Below are 15,580 nucleotides of genomic sequence, written 5' to 3' on the forward strand. Positions count from 1 at the left end.
CCCTTTTGTTTCCAAGCAAAACTCAGACAGTTTACATAGATGCATTTGCAGACTGTTATATTTTTAAACCTAGTAAATACTTTCCCATAAGTTTAACGAAGCAATTGAAGATATATAGCAAGGGAAAGCTATTTATCATACATCTTCCAGCACATGTGACTGTTTCAGTACAAAGAGTTAATGAAAGGACAGGAGCTCAAAATACAAAAAGGAATAAATCCAGAGAGAGATGACTGTTTTAAATGAGCAGAACCTTAAAAGAGGCTAGGTTCTCATAAGCACTGTACGGAATCCTTTTCCAAAGGCATAAAAAATGCAGACACAACCTGCCCCCCCACTCCCTGAGGGCATCCTCAAGTTGCCCAATCTATGAAACATTGGTGTACTTATGTTAGTGCTGGTAAATGAATAGCCAGAAAACCACCCAAGGCAGAATGTCCTACATTACTAAACAATAATGATGCCTCTGAAGACTGAAAACCAGTACAACACCTGCTTTCCTTCCACAGCTCTGCAGCTCTTAATTTTCTTCTCAATCCTCAAAGCTGCATAAGGACAGTGGTGGCTCCTGATAGCATCACACACAGCATAACCAATATGTTATTAGTCTACGTGACACAACAGGTAAGCATTTCTTCTTTCAGAATGTGTTCTTGTCCATTCTAGGTCTTCTGAATAAAACTCAGAAAATATCCTGAAATAATTTTTTTAAATTCAAAATAAACTTTAATTTAAGAAAATGTTCGCAAACAGAATTTATATACATTGTATTTACAATTTTGCTGCTGACTAGCTAATATTTACCTTATGTGTAATGCAAAATATTTCCCTTGCGTTAGTCACACTTATGTGAGCTCCATTCAGCCTTTAGACCGAAATCAGATCTACAGAGCACTGAAGAACTTTTATCAGCTGCAACGCTTAAGTCATAATAAGACGGACCGAAAGCTGAGTAAAATCCCGATAACAGCTACAATAACAAACTGGGTTTGGTTCAGCAGGCACCAGCATTTCCCTAGCACATATTCTTCTGTCCTCTCTGTTGCAGCACAATTTCATTCCTTCTTAAACGTAAAGCAGAGGGTGAAGGAGGAAAATGAAAGCAGGTCAGACCAGCATCCCTGAATCTTTTCAAAAAGATCTACTGCTCTTTCCCTTTGCAACCTCACAACCTGCAGCCTCTTTTCCAACACTGTGTGCTGGTGTTGTGGGAGAGGAGCACTACTCAAAGGACCTTCAGCAACATGCTGTTTTTTAAAAAGCTTTTTGGAGGGGGGAATATGTCCCCAAATCTAATTATGAAAAGCAAAACGTGCTCCAGGTACCATGTTGCCAAAGCTGCTGCTCAGCCAGTGAGCAACTACACACCTACACTCAATTTTCTGGCCACTGATTCACACCAGGAGCAACAGGAACCCCTGATTCACCTTCACAACTTTGTGCTTGCTGGGGCAGTTCAGTGTCTCATGTACTTAAAAGAGGTTGCAATTTGGAGCTAGCCATATCATCCCATGCTCAGAAAGATGTCAAATTTAATATAAATGACACGAGTGGCATCAGCCTCTGACCTATTAAAAAAGCATCAACAACCACTTGCCTTTCTGACCCAACAACTTACCGTGGCACAGGGAGTTGCATCAGACAAACATGTCTTATATCTTCTGTGGTCATAATCTAGACTTACTCTAAACCTGTCTGGAATTAGCTTGAAGATGTTGCAAAATGGTATTTGATGCATTTTGCAAAGTATAGATACACAGATAAGAGACCGAGTTTGAGGAAAATGAAGAACAGAAGTAGTATCTAGAGTCATAGAATCACTAGGTTGAAAAAGACCTTTGAGATCATCAAACCCAACTGTCCACCACTAAACCATATCCCTAAGCACTTAATCTACTGGCCCTTTAAATACCTCCAGTGATGGCGACTCAACCACCTCCCTGGGCAGCCTTTGCCAGTGCTTGATAAACTTTTTGGTGAAATTTTTCCTAATGCCCAATCTCAACCTCCCCTGGCACAACTTAAGGGCATTCCCTCTTGTTCCATCTCCTGTTACTTGGCAGAAGAGACCAACACCCACCTCTCTACAACCTCCTTCCAGGCAGCTGAAGAGAGTGATAAGGTCACCCCTCCGTCTCCTCTTCTCCTGGCTAAACAACCACAGTTCCCTCAGTCACTCCTCATGACACTTGTGCTCCAGCCCCTTCAACAGTTTTGTTGCCCTTCTCTGGACACACTGCAGGACCTCAATGTCTTTCTTGTAGTGAGGGGCCGAAAACTGAACACAGTATTCGAGATGCGGCCTTACCAATGCTAAGTACAGGGGCAAAATCACTTCCCTGGTCCTCCTGGCCACTCAAAGAAGGCATTAAGTACCCAAGCCTTATCATCATCCTTTGTCACTGCATCCTGTAAAGGATGGAGATTCTCCTTGGTCCTCCTTTTGTTGTTTATACAATTTGTAGAAACATTTTTATAAACATTATTATCTTCCATAGAATCGTCCAATCTAAGTTCTAGTTTGGCTTTGGCCCTTGTGATTTTCTCTCTGCATGATCTCACTTCATCCCTGCAGTCCTCCCGAGATGCCTGACCCTTCTTCCAAAGCTCATATACTTTCTTCTTTTTTTCTAAGATCCACTCAGAGCTCTCTGCTCAGCCATACCAGTTTTCTTCCCCCTGGCTTGTTTTCCAGCACATGGGGATAGCCTGCTCTTGTGCTGCCAGGATTTCCTTCTTGAAGAGCATCCAGCCCTCTTGGGCTCCTTTGCTCTTTAGGACTGTCTCCCAAGGAACTTTATCAACCAGCTTTCTAAATAGCCCAAAGTCTGCCCTCAGGAAGTCCAAGGTGGACATTCTGCTGACACCCTTCCTTACTTCTCCTAGAACTGAAAATTCTATCATGTTGTGATTGCTGCGCCCCAGTTGTCCTTCAACCATCACATCTCCCACAAGGCCTTCTCTGTTCACAAACAACAGGTCCAGCAGGGCACTTTTCCCAGTCAGTTCATCCACCAGTTGTGTCAGGAAGTTGTCTTCCACAAGCTCTAGGAATCTCTGAGCCTATTTCCTCTCTGATGTATTACGCTTCCGGCAGACATCTGGGAAGTTGAAGTCTCCCATAAGGACAAGAGCTAGCAATCGTGAGACATTTCCCAGTTGCTTGTAGAATACCTCATCAGCCTCTTCTTCCTGGCTGGGTGGTCTATGCAGAAAGTGTTCTGCACTAAAGAAGTAGGTTTGTGTCCTAATTACTGTCTAGTAGAAACCAATTCTGCCTGTTCCTTTGTGGGACATCTAGTTCTTTCTTGGCCTGCTGGGAAAAAAGGTGCAGAACTTCTATAAATGTTTCTTCACTAATTTAGGCCTAAGCATGTGGTAGGGTTTATTTATTTTGCTTTGGGGTTTAATTCTTAACAATTGCTACTCTATTGCTGAGCAGCCTAATGCTTCACTTTTTGCTTCCACTAAACCTGCTGCCAGATGAAGGCTGAGTGCAGGGGATGTGGCTTAATATTAAATGCATAAGAAGTGGCACCCCAAACAACTTCATGTGCTGTGGGGAAGAATCCTTCAACTCTCTTTTCAGCTTTCTAAACAAAGCAGCAACATTTATGACAGCACATAAAATTTCAAGCCAGTTACACCTATATTTCCAAGAGATTACTCTAGAACTAGTTATGTTTTTATTCTAGATTGTTACATAAACATCCCAGAGAATAGAATTTTGTTCTCCCGCTGTCGTTTTACTCTGCAATACTTGCCTTTTCTGTAATAATCTGTTTGCGCACGCTCGCTTCTCTCTTTGAAAGTCTTATTGCAGAACTATCAAGTTTGGCTTTCACATTTTTCCACTGACTACCCTCCTCTGAAGGGAAAAATTCATCCTCCTCATTCTGTCAAAATGCAGTGATTGGTAGCATTTCTTAATTTTTCAGTGCACCTTTTTTTGCTACAGCTACAGCTGTGCAGCCAGATTTATAGAGCTATTGAGGTAGAGACACATGCATAATTTTTAGTAGGAAAATAAACAAACTAAGACTAAAGATTCATGGACCACCACATCAAAAAGCCAGACTTCTGAAGTTTCTGATTTTAACTCATCCCAAAACTGTCTACACTCACCACTAATGCAAGTTTTTGTTATCTACCACCTTCTTTACTACTATGAAAATGGTATCTTTGGAGCCTGCTGGCAGAGATCATTCTCAGAAAATGACCATCGTGTAGTTGGTATTTCTTCAGATCTGGGCTGACTTATCAAACATCCCATCCCATTTTCTGGAACAAGCAGATCACACCATTTTCAAAAATTAATCCAATGAAGATGGCCAACCAAGGAAGTAATCGGTTCAAGTTCAATGTAACTGCAAAAGAAAACAGAACAAATTTATCACTTACCATTTAAGAAGACCACAGAAACTCACATGAGAATTCACATAAATTTGTATGTATAAGAAATCACACAAATCTGTTAAAAGTCTGCATTCCAAAGCCATGCATAAAATTAATATGAATTTTTCATCTTCCAGACACACAACAGATTCTACTTTATGTTTCAATGACCCATAATGAATTGTCTCAAATTCTAACTGATGGATCTGACGGATATAATGCAGCATATACAAAGAGATGACAGTGAAATAAGAGGTGCTTTTTCTTCCTTTTAGAAAGTGCTTGTTCCGTTCACTTTCCAGTAAAATCAGAACACAGTTTTAAGCTAGAGGTATTTCAGTCACATATCTGATACTGATTAAAATACATAACAATAATAACTTCTCTAACAGCTGCATTCTCTCATGCACATACTATACAAAAAAATGTAGTAATAAAAAACCAAAAATGTACCTCTAATTGCCTGAGAGTTGGATATCAAGACAAATACTTTTATAAATGCAAGGCACAAAGGTGTGTAGTCATGTTCCCAAATAACAGCTGGAATTAGCAAGAGCTTTCCATAGCTGGACAGCAGCAGTGCTTTGAGAAGTAAAATGAAGTCAGACTTTGTTTTCAGCATCTCGGGTCTTGTCCACCATAAGGTAATAAAAATGCCAAGCAAAAATGAAGTTTGTTCTAAGAGGAAATAAGAGGAGTTGGAAAGAGAGAATGACACATCAAAATCAAGTCATTGTTTGGATGAACTTCAGTGAAACGACATGTACCAAAATGCAACTGAACCACTGCTATTTAGAAGATATATGCAAACACAAACACATCCTACATCTCCAATGTTCATTTTAATAGGCAAATATTACTATTACTTAAACTGAGTATCCTGACATTCAAAATAATTCTATCACAGTATTTTATCTTTAGGATTGTCATACTCGTAATTTCTGACACCACGCAGCACACGAAGTTTAGCATAAGAACCTCTTTACTTTTCCGTTTTAACAAAAGGAGAGGGTTTTTTTATTCAACTGTCTGTTAGCCTCTTACACAAAATCAATACTTGTCTTTGTTGAAAAGGTCACCAGCAATGAACCCTTTCCATCCAGCAAGAGAAAGAACACTAAGGTGAAAATATCATTGAGCTTTTTTTGACACTGCATGCCTCCCTAACACTAGTATTAATGCAGATGTCAAAGCAATTCTCATGACAACTGTAATAGATGAATTACTACTGAAAAATGAGCTCCAACAGTTTTACTGACATGCTGTGAAAACCTACTTAGAGTGATATTAGACAATAAAGGACCACAGTTAAACCCTGTCTGTCTAACGGAAATACTAGTTTTAGTCTGCGGTCCTGACTGAGACACCATTACTGGAAGAGTGCAAGTATTAAAGAAGATAAAATAAAAACCCTTCCCTGCCTTCAAATGTAGTCTTAGAGCACAGAAGTAATTACTCTTTACCAGTGATGACACTGGTCTGCATTTTTGTGCATTCATTTAAAAAAAACCCAACAGGCACAGTTTCTCCCCATTAGTGTTTATTTCTGTAAGGCTCATCCTTAATATTTTATTGCCTTAATGAATAATAAACCCGAAATAAACATGAAACATGGCATAAGGCTGAGATCTACACTGGTCTTTAAACTACGCAAATGGATTCATATGAAGATTTCTGAATATTGCCACTTTTCAGTGGTTTGATATCTAATGTGGATCATATCAGTTTGGACTGTAATCAGGATCAAAATATGCATTTACATCATATGAATGCAAATTAGAGAGTGTTTATAATAATTTCTCCATACTGGGTTGAATAAGACATCCATTCTGTATTAATTTTTTGCAATACAAGCTTGTTGAAAGACTCATGAAGTTATTCAGTGCCTAAAGAGTAGATGGTTACATGAACTAATCATTGATATTACCTAAAGAAGCTATTCCAAACATTCTATAAAAATCCCATTCCTTGGCATATCTGATTAAATCATCAGGGTCTGTATTTTGGCTTGAATCCTGTAGCTGCAACCACCTGAGATAAGCTTCACAAAGCAAACAAAATACGCAGAGCTTCCCATGAATCTGGTAAATGAAAGAATAATAAAAGCATTAGTATTAAATAAGCATAAATTAAAGCATTAGTATGAAATGGGTATTTAAAATACATTTCAACATGTATACAAACAAGCTTTGTAGGTTTATTATTTTTGTTTAGAAATACAAGCAAATTATACACGTTGAGCCAATAGTTTAGCACATCATCCTTTTAACATCAATTAACATGATAGGCAAATTAGAGGGTATAGAAAACTGCATAAACAGTTCCATACAGAAGAAGCTGTATAACTGTGATTTCTAAAGCCTGCTCTACACTTTTTTTTTAAATTAGGAAGGCTATTTCAGTTAGAAATATATAAACAAAATTGTGCTTTTAGTTTTGTTTATAACTGGTTCAGCTTGCTGGAACCTGTGGAAGGACAGAACAATCCCTAAAAGTTTTATGAATCTTACAATCAATTTACCAAACCTAAATAGACCTTTAGCAACAAAAACTCACAGGGTAGGGACATAGCAACTTACATTTATCTTTGTATTGAAAATAATGTGCCTGTATGCTTGTGCTTTACATAAAATAGCATTAATCAAGATGATAACAGGATCATATTCGATGTATTTGTCCACAGGTTTCTGGCAGGATTTCTGAAAGTCACAAAATAACAAGAATTAGGAAAAAAAAAAAAAAGGAAAGAAAGTATTTATTAAATGTTCCTCAACGCTTAGCACAAGAGCATAAATTCAAAGCAGCTATTCGATTCTCATTAGTCTTTCCTTAATATATTCATTTTCAATAGGTTTTTAATCCACATAGAAAAATTGCTTCCTCCCCTAATAGAGAGATTATTTTACCCAGACCACAGGGAACTGCTTGTCATCAACCCCCTTCAGATTTATTGACTTGACCTGCATGGGTTATCACTCCTTGACCCAAGTTAAATGAGAAGGGCTAACCAAGGGCCATTATACTGAATATGAATAGGATGGTTAAACAACAGTCTTGTGAAAGGCTCATCTACCAGACCTGAGGGGGAAATAACTTCTAGCAGAGGGCTGAGGAGCAGCAGCAGTCTATCACAGCAACCACTTCAGCTTAAACAAGTGCACTTCCGGAAATATGCTCACTAGCAGGTCAGCTTTCTCCTGCTGTCAGTCCTCCAGTTCAAGCTACTAGTTTCCTCCAACCTGTCCTCAGCTAATCCAGCTCCCCTGGGCCTCCACATTAGCTGCCATGCTAGAATACAACAGTCAGAAAAACGTTCTCTATTTCCATTTTAATGAGTGCACAGCTGTGCACTGATAGGAAAAAAATTTACACACTGCTTTCTGAAATGCTTTAGCAATCAAAAATGCAGCATCAGGTAACACACACCTACAGACAAACTCCCAGGAAAAAAACAAGAAGGTTTTTTCAATTTTAGAGGGATTTCTTAGGTCCAAAGCTAACTTTGCCTAGCTATCTACCAGAATTATTACTGGAGAACTTGAGAACGCAAAATTTCACTTGCATATTGACTCCAAAATCCAACAGCCTTATTAAGTAAAACATCTAAATAAACGCGTAAGTTTGAATAGAGTGCCTAAGGAATGTTGCTACCACTAACCATGTTTCTTGGTCCTGCTCAAGGAAAAAACCTCAACAATGTCATTTGGATTAGAAAATACCGTGTATGACAGTACCAAAGTTAGAGGTAATGAATTACAAAATTGACTCAATTAACCAATGCTTAAGTAGGTCTAAAATTAAAGTGAGTGAGATGGAAGAAAGGACATAATTAACAGAAGACCACAACTACATGGTTTATTAGAGTGAAAAAGAAATTGCAACTCTAATTAAAGGCAGTGTCTTGCTTCATTTCTTTCTACACGGAAATCATGAACAGATATTCTTATAGGTGGTTATTTACATACGTCAAATCTCTGGTTAGATGAAGGATATCCTACCTACTCCAGATTTATTACGCTCTTAAATTTTCCTACTACAGAACATTTTTTTACCAGGGAAAAGTAAAGAATTATCTTTTCAAGTGAGGGTCCCAACCAAACACTGATCAAAAACTTAAGAGGTACTGGAAGATTTTCACTGACAGCTGAAATGAATTTTAGACAATTTAAGTATATAATCACAGAACGGTTTTGGTTGGAAAAGACCTTTAAGATCATTGAATTCAACCATCAATCCAGCCCTGTTAAGTCCACCAGTAGACGATATCCCCAAGCAGGACATCTACTCATCTTTTAAAGACCTCCAGGGATGGTGACTCCACTACCTCCCTAGGCAGCCTGTTCCAATGCTTGACAACCCTTTTAGTAAAGAAATTCATCCCAATATCCAACTTAAATCTCCCATCAAATCTCCAGGCAAAACCAACAATACAGCAATTCTGCTGCAGATATATAAGGGGATTGTTACAAACTAATACACAAATAGTGGTGTTACCCATAAGAATGCATCTTCTGCTTCACAGCTTCTAGCAGCTACAACGAAATATTCTGCAGCTGACGTTTAATTCAGTATTTCAGCATACCACCACCAAACATTTAAGAATCCGATTTCTCTTGTGTTACCTCAACAGGAAAAGAAAATCAGCTGTACCACAAAAGAGCTGCCACCTTTAAGGACTTTTCACACACAGACATACACACACACATTCAAGTCTGCCTGTCTTCTAGAGCTAGCTCCATTCTTAATATACTTTATTTCTAGTTGAGATGTAACTGCATGAAGGAGAAGTCCTTTGTGCTTATTTAGCCAGTGACCTAGCCAGCATAAGTTTGTTCAAGGACTTGTGGGAGATACAAACTGCCTTATTGCAAAACACTTGTGCGTGCACATCGATAGGCTAATTGGACAAATGAAGATGACAGTTGTTGCAGAATCTATAGACTCTCTAGGATAAAATTCCATCCATACCGGCTTTTTTTTTTCCCAGCTGTACTACTAAAATATCTCCCACTAACACCAAAGACCTATGAAGCAACTTGTGACTGGAGCCCCAGTTCCACAAAATGAATGCAACAACACAGGTTTAACCAGACAGCTTTATCTAGGTAAAGTGATGTAACTTTACAGACACTGATAATCACTAATACTTTCAGAGAAAACCTGTGTGAGCAGCTGAGCAGCTCAGCTATGCAGCTATGTGCACCTAAGATTTCAGTGAGGCAGCTGAGAGTGAACTCAAATACCTGTCTCATCTCTCATTCCCCACTGCAGTTCTGCATAGCTGTAGTCAGTGCTCCATTGAAGAGGCTACATCTTTAACAAAATAAAGCTTTTTCAATCCTCGTTGGGCTTTCTTGAAGAAATGCCTCAGTTATCATAATCGGTTCTAAAATGACAGAAAGAACTAAATGGATTTCTCCATTTTTAACGAGTTTTTAATTTCTTCCTGAAATATGCAATTGACATCAGAAACAGGAAGTAACTGGTATCTTCCCTTGAAAAAAACAGATTATGTTGTAGAAGAGAAAGGTCAAGCTTCACACCATAAATTCTATTTACACAGTTTCTTCTAAATTGGCAAATTTGTGTAAAACTACGAATGTTTGATAGTGACACATAGAAATCGAACAGATACTGTGTTCCTCTAAAAAAGGATGTTGAATTTGTTTCAATGTTCTAATGAATTTAAATTAATATTAGTTTAGGAATTGTTTGACTAGTTAAATATTTAGGAATACTTGACTTTGATTGTTGTTTCAAGGAAAAGCTTCTGTTTTCACAACACAGAAATTTGCTTAGTTATCTTAAAAAAAAACAGTTTAAAAAAAAGGGCAAAGGCAGCTTTAAGGAAAAAAAACTTCATAAGCCAGTATAACCATGTTCTTCATAGTATAGTGCATCATATTCTTTCTGATCAAAGATATCCAAAACAGTCAAGGAAAGTAAGTTATGTTTTAACATCTCAGTTGTAATAAAAAAGACAAAAGAAGTACTGAAATGTTAACTTTGACTACATGTTTATCAGCCTTTTATAAAACTACTCAAAAGACAACTTTTCTTCATTCACCACAGACACTGAACTGACAACACAGTACACAAACATGCCAAATGACATACAATGTACAAATATTTGAGGAAATACCTATTGTCAGGAAAGGGCAAAGTTTCTAAAGTATATGAACGTGACTTTTATAGAGCGATCCCTCCAATATTAAAACATAACTGAATTTTTAAGTAAATGTATTTTAGGATGGGAGTGGTAGAAGGGAAAAGTGTTCTTGAAAAGGAAGCCATAGGATACTACAGAAAATGAAAATATATATTGTATAACAAGGATTCATCTTGAACTAAAACTACCATGAAACCCACACCAAGAATATGCATACAAATACAAATCTCTAGACAGTAGAAACACCAGTGAAACAGTCTCCCTTTAAAAGTCCTTTCTCCACAGTTTGGAGTTTGGCAAAATTAAACTACAATTTTTTGATAGACTACATATACAGCAAATTTTAACAGCATTCACGTAGCTTCGGCATGAACATAGGTCCATTTACATGGGTTCATAGGGGAAAATAACATGGACCCATCATCTAGAAAGAATGCTCTTAATCCCGGGTGCACCCTTAAACAATAAAACATAATTAGCTGTGCTGCTTTCAGGAATGGGTTGTTTATTAGGGATGCAGCTAAGTGTCACAATTAGCTAAACCCCAAACCAGTCCAGTTTCAGATGCACTCAATTTCAGAAAACTGAAATTAAAAATATTTGCTTATAATTTCTCCTATGTGATAGGTGTTCCACTGGTGAGTTGGTTTGTAGATTGAGTTAGGTAAATAAGAACAATAACATACTTTATTTTCTAGGACAATCTTTGTACTCTTGACAGATTCTTTACCTTATTACATAAATGCAGCTTTGCATTCAAAGCATTTACAGTCTCCCTGCCTTGCAGCAATAAAAGAGCTTTTCAATTATTTTTTAATTGCAGAAAAGCTAAATGAAGTGTGCACTGCTCAGGCAATTTGGCTTTCTTATTACAAAACACAAGGGGGATCCTGACTGAGCTTGACATATTGCAATAAATAAACTCCTTCCCTTTGTTAGGGTATGGAATGATTAACCTTTCTGAAACTTTATTTTTAAACACAACAACAAATATGTAATTTAAAAACAAATTAAAAAAACTCAAACAGCGAAGATCTTGGTGATGTTCTGCTTGTTCCTAATTTTCTGAGGTCAAAATAAGAAAATAAACTGTTTATGTTACACATCATATGGAACAAAAATGGCATTGTTTTTTTTCCTTAACGTGTCAGTATTTTGAGGTACTACTTGAAAATGGGAATGAAACACAAGTATCCCAAAGCTTTTTAACAACAAAAAGCACACAGAGGCTGTTCACTGACTTCCCTTTGAAAGGGAATATGACTGTATAATTTTTCTATGTACTTTTCACTTTTTCTCCCTACAATGCAGTAGCAGTACTCAGTGCTCTAGTTCCACAACGACAGATGTCAACTGTTCTCAGGCTGAGTGGTCACACCTTGTAATCTCACCTCAGATCTCCAATCTTTGTAAAATATTTTCAGCTTTTCTTAAGTTTTTAGAGGCCTACGCTCTTAAGTTTTATAAATACCTGATATAAATGATGTTCACACTGATAGGTGGGATCTTCATATTTTCTAAAGGCGAGAAAACTTCTATCATTATTTTCAGGTTAATATGATTCGTAACACTGACACTCATAACATGGCTCATGGAAGTTTTTGAAGGGTGTCAAATACTTCACTATTTTTTTGTTGTCAGTAGCATAATTCTGACCAGCTCTGCATGTCTCTGATTGGAGAACGTAATACCTGTGAAGGTTAATGCAGTTACAAAACAATGCTTCCAGATTAAAAGGAACAAGTAAACAAGAATTGCCCTGTCAGAAATTGTAAGCACATGGTAGCTGGAGAGAACAACAGTGCTTTCCTGCAACACACAGATAAAGCTGAATTCAGATCAATTCAATTGAAGGACTCTTCTTATCTTGGCAATCTTCTAACATTTTCATCTCCCCTTATAAACCATGAGCTAATGTGTTTCTTACATGCTTTGTATTGCTAATTCCTCATGTGGATCAATCCTACTCTAAGTATTCCTGGGTCGCCAGAAAAGGAGAGAAGGGCTTGACAGATGCCACATAAGAATAACTAGGACTAGGATTAACACTGAACCATGATGACCCACGACACAGACAGAGGAAACAGACTGACAGGAGTAAGCGAAAAAAGGTACTGATCTGGACCTGCATGAAGAAAGGAGGACAGAATTCCAATTTAGAAGGAAAATGTGATTCTTTGCTCTTTTTTTTACTCTTTGCTTTTTTTTTTTTGTAATTGCTTGGTATTTGTGATGAACACAGTAACTAGGACTTAATCCCTCTACACGGGATGCCACAGCTCCAGAAGACCAGGATCTTCAGTCCTCAAATGGTTAAATGTTAAGAGGAACGAGTGCCATCTACTGGCTTCCAGTTTCCCTTAGAAATAATCATAGCCAAATTAATAACCATAATTGATAACCTGGGTTTACAAGATGTTCTGAATCTTATGTGATATGGCTGCAGGCATAAGCTTTATACTTGTCTTTTTGTATCCAACTTGTCATTGATTTCAAAGAGGAGTTTGAAGCTCCACATGGAAGAGCTCCAAAGAAAAACATCAACATTTTTATCATGTACCAATGACAGATTTTGACTACATGATTTGACTGCCGATAATTTGACATAGTTCATTTCCACTGCTGAACATGATACGTTACACTAACACAAAAAAGGAACTGAAAATAAATGTTTTTTCTTTTTCTGCAGCTGTGATATCACTGAGAAAACATAGGAGACTCTAAAAGTGAAGAAAGTTATTTATTTTAACATTATTGTGTGAGCCAAACACAAGCAGGGCACAGGAACAGCCACAAAGCTACAGATGAAATATAAAGAGTAAATTTATTACCTCATAAACTGGGGGATCTCAGAAATAGCACTCTTGCAGAAGAAACACAATGGGAATGCAGGCACCACAGAGCTCAATCCTTGCTAGAAAGTGTGAATGCCAAACCTGCTGCTTTGCCTCTATATATTAATGAATGGCTAAGTATTTTTCCACTTGTGCTTTCATCTTTCTTACAGTGGGGCAGGAATCATAGAATGGTTTGGGTCAGAAAGGACCTTAAAGATAATCCAGTTCCAACCCCCTTGCCACCGGCAGGGACATCTCAAACAGACCAGGCTGCTCAAAGCCCCATCCAACCTGGCCTTGAACACCTCCAGGGATGGGGGATCCACAGCTTCCCTGGGCAAACTGTGCCAGTGCCTCACTACCCTCATAGTAAAAAATGTCTTCCTAATATCTAACCTGAATCTCCCCTCTTTCAGATTAAAACCATTCCGCTTTGTCCTATCACTGCACTGCCCGATAAAGAGCCCCCCTCCAGCTTTCCTGTAGCTCCCTTTAAGTACTGGAAGGAATTTCAAGCATGTTTTCAAAGGTGGCTCGTAGTTTATCACAGGTCTATGTTACCTAAACACACAGCTTCTGCCTGTCAGGGACACAATATTAGCAAGGATTAGCATAATTCATGAGTTTTTCTACATCCCAGCTGAAAGGTCACTTGTGAGTGCTTTACAATTCCTCCTCACCAATCTTCCATTATATGAGGAGGGCTACAAAGATGATCCGAGGCCTGGAGTACCTCCCATGTGAGGACAAGCTGAGAGAGTCAATATTGTTCAGCCTGGAGAAGAGAAGGCTCCAAGGAGATCTTATAGCAACCTTCCAGTACCTGAAGAGGGCCTACAAGAAAGCTGGGGAGGGACTGTTTACAAAGGCTTGCAGTGATAAGACTAGGGTCAATGGGTATAAACTGGAGAGTGGCAGATTTAGGAAGAATTTCTTCACCATGAGGGTGGTGCGGCACTGGCACAGGCTGCCCAGGGAAGCTGTGGCTGCCCCATCCCTGGAGGTGTTCAAGACCAGGTGGGATGTGGCCTTGGGCAGCCTGGTCTGGTGGGATGTGTCTCTGCCCATTATAGGCACTGGATGATCTTTAAAGTCCCTTTCAACTCAAGCCATTCTGCGATTCTATATTCCCACAAGTACGAAAACACTCCGGAAAAAAAACCCTCATCAACTCTGGGAGTGGCAGAGTGGGAAGGAAGAGCAGTGAACTGCCCAGGAGGTGCTGGTACCACCTGGGAAATTGCAGCCACCGTGGCCGGCGAGGTCAGACAGGAGCCTGGCACGGACTCAGAACCACCCTCGCTCCAACCCTGACCCTCAGGCCCGAGCTTTCCGCCACGGAGCGGGAACCGGGATAGCGTCACCGGGGGTGGGGGGGGAACCTTCACGCAACAGGGACAAGGGGAAAACCAAGGCTGAGACGCCACCGCCGGCATCCCTACTCTCTCCCTCCCTCATCCCACCCTCCCTCTCCCACTGCTCGGCCGCCCCTGACACCAAAAATGCCGGCAAACAAACTCTCCAAGACTCATTCTGGAGTTTCAGAAATCAAGCATCCTTTATCAGGCCTGGGCAATGCGAGGGAGCCATCCCCATCAGTCGTGTGCAGCGAGACAAGAGCTGGGACAGGATGCACTTCCCACTTACCTGCGTGTTCATCAATTTTCCCAGCAATCTATTACTTTACAACGTCTGATTTTTATATTATGAACTTCGCAGTAGTCAAAACTCTTGCTAATTTAGAGCTTTGGAGCCAGCTCTGCCTGACCTTGCATTAGAGACGGGGAGAGACCCCAAACAGAGGTGGTCACAGCACACATGTCTGTTCAGCACAGATCACACCGCACACAAGGCGCTGTCATCTCCAAAGAACGAGCAGTGCATGGAAAAAACACCGTTTGAAAGAAAACAGTGTCAGAGGGACATTCTGCCTGACTTTCAAAGAACACAATTGCTTAGATGAAACTTAACTCTCGCTTAAATCAAAGCGATTCCACTCTTTGCAGTAGTAACCGCTTCTCGCATCCCCCCGCGACTCACGCAGATGGAGATACGGAGCACCCCGTGCCGGTAGTCCCTGTACAGCTCCGCCGCCTCCCCGTGGCACTCCACGCAGCGGTAGGCGCCGGGCGCCGCCATGGCGCTGTCAGCGCTCCCACCAGCCTCGCTTCCGCCTTCG

General features: G+C 39.5%; 1 protein-coding gene across 1 annotated transcript; it reads right to left on the bottom strand.

Annotated features, from left to right (window-relative positions):
• Positions 1 to 700: 700 nt before the first annotated feature.
• ARV1 (ARV1 homolog, fatty acid homeostasis modulator) lies at positions 701 to 15,555 on the bottom strand. The gene is made up of 5 exons (XM_069852320.1): positions 15,442 to 15,555; positions 6,975 to 7,094; positions 6,323 to 6,476; positions 4,849 to 5,073; positions 701 to 4,367 (listed from the first exon to the last, which is right to left on the bottom strand). Exons 1-5 carry the CDS (start codon positions 15,538 to 15,540, stop codon positions 4,261 to 4,263), a joined length of 705 nt encoding a protein of 234 aa, XP_069708421.1. The 5' UTR covers positions 15,541 to 15,555; the 3' UTR covers positions 701 to 4,260.
• Between the last annotated feature and the right edge of the window lie 25 nt (positions 15,556 to 15,580).

Source organism: Phaenicophaeus curvirostris, chromosome 2 (genome assembly GCF_032191515.1).
Source record: "Phaenicophaeus curvirostris isolate KB17595 chromosome 2, BPBGC_Pcur_1.0, whole genome shotgun sequence".
Classification (NCBI taxonomy): Eukaryota; Metazoa; Chordata; class Aves; order Cuculiformes; family Cuculidae; genus Phaenicophaeus; species Phaenicophaeus curvirostris.

Bases quoted from the DNA above. Each gene is read 5' to 3' on its own strand.
- ARV1 (XM_069852320.1), bottom strand. From the start codon at position 15,540: ATGGCGGCGCCCGGCGCCTACCGCTGCGTGGAGTGCCACGGGGAGGCG. The intron at 7,095-15,441 runs GTGAGTCGCGGG...TGTGACTTTCAG, and splicing joins TGCTCCGTATCTCCATCTGC to AAATCCTGCCAGAAACCTGT. The intron at 6,477-6,974 runs GTAAGTTGCTAT...TTCATTTACCAG, and splicing joins TTTTCAATACAAAGATAAAT to ATTCATGGGAAGCTCTGCGT.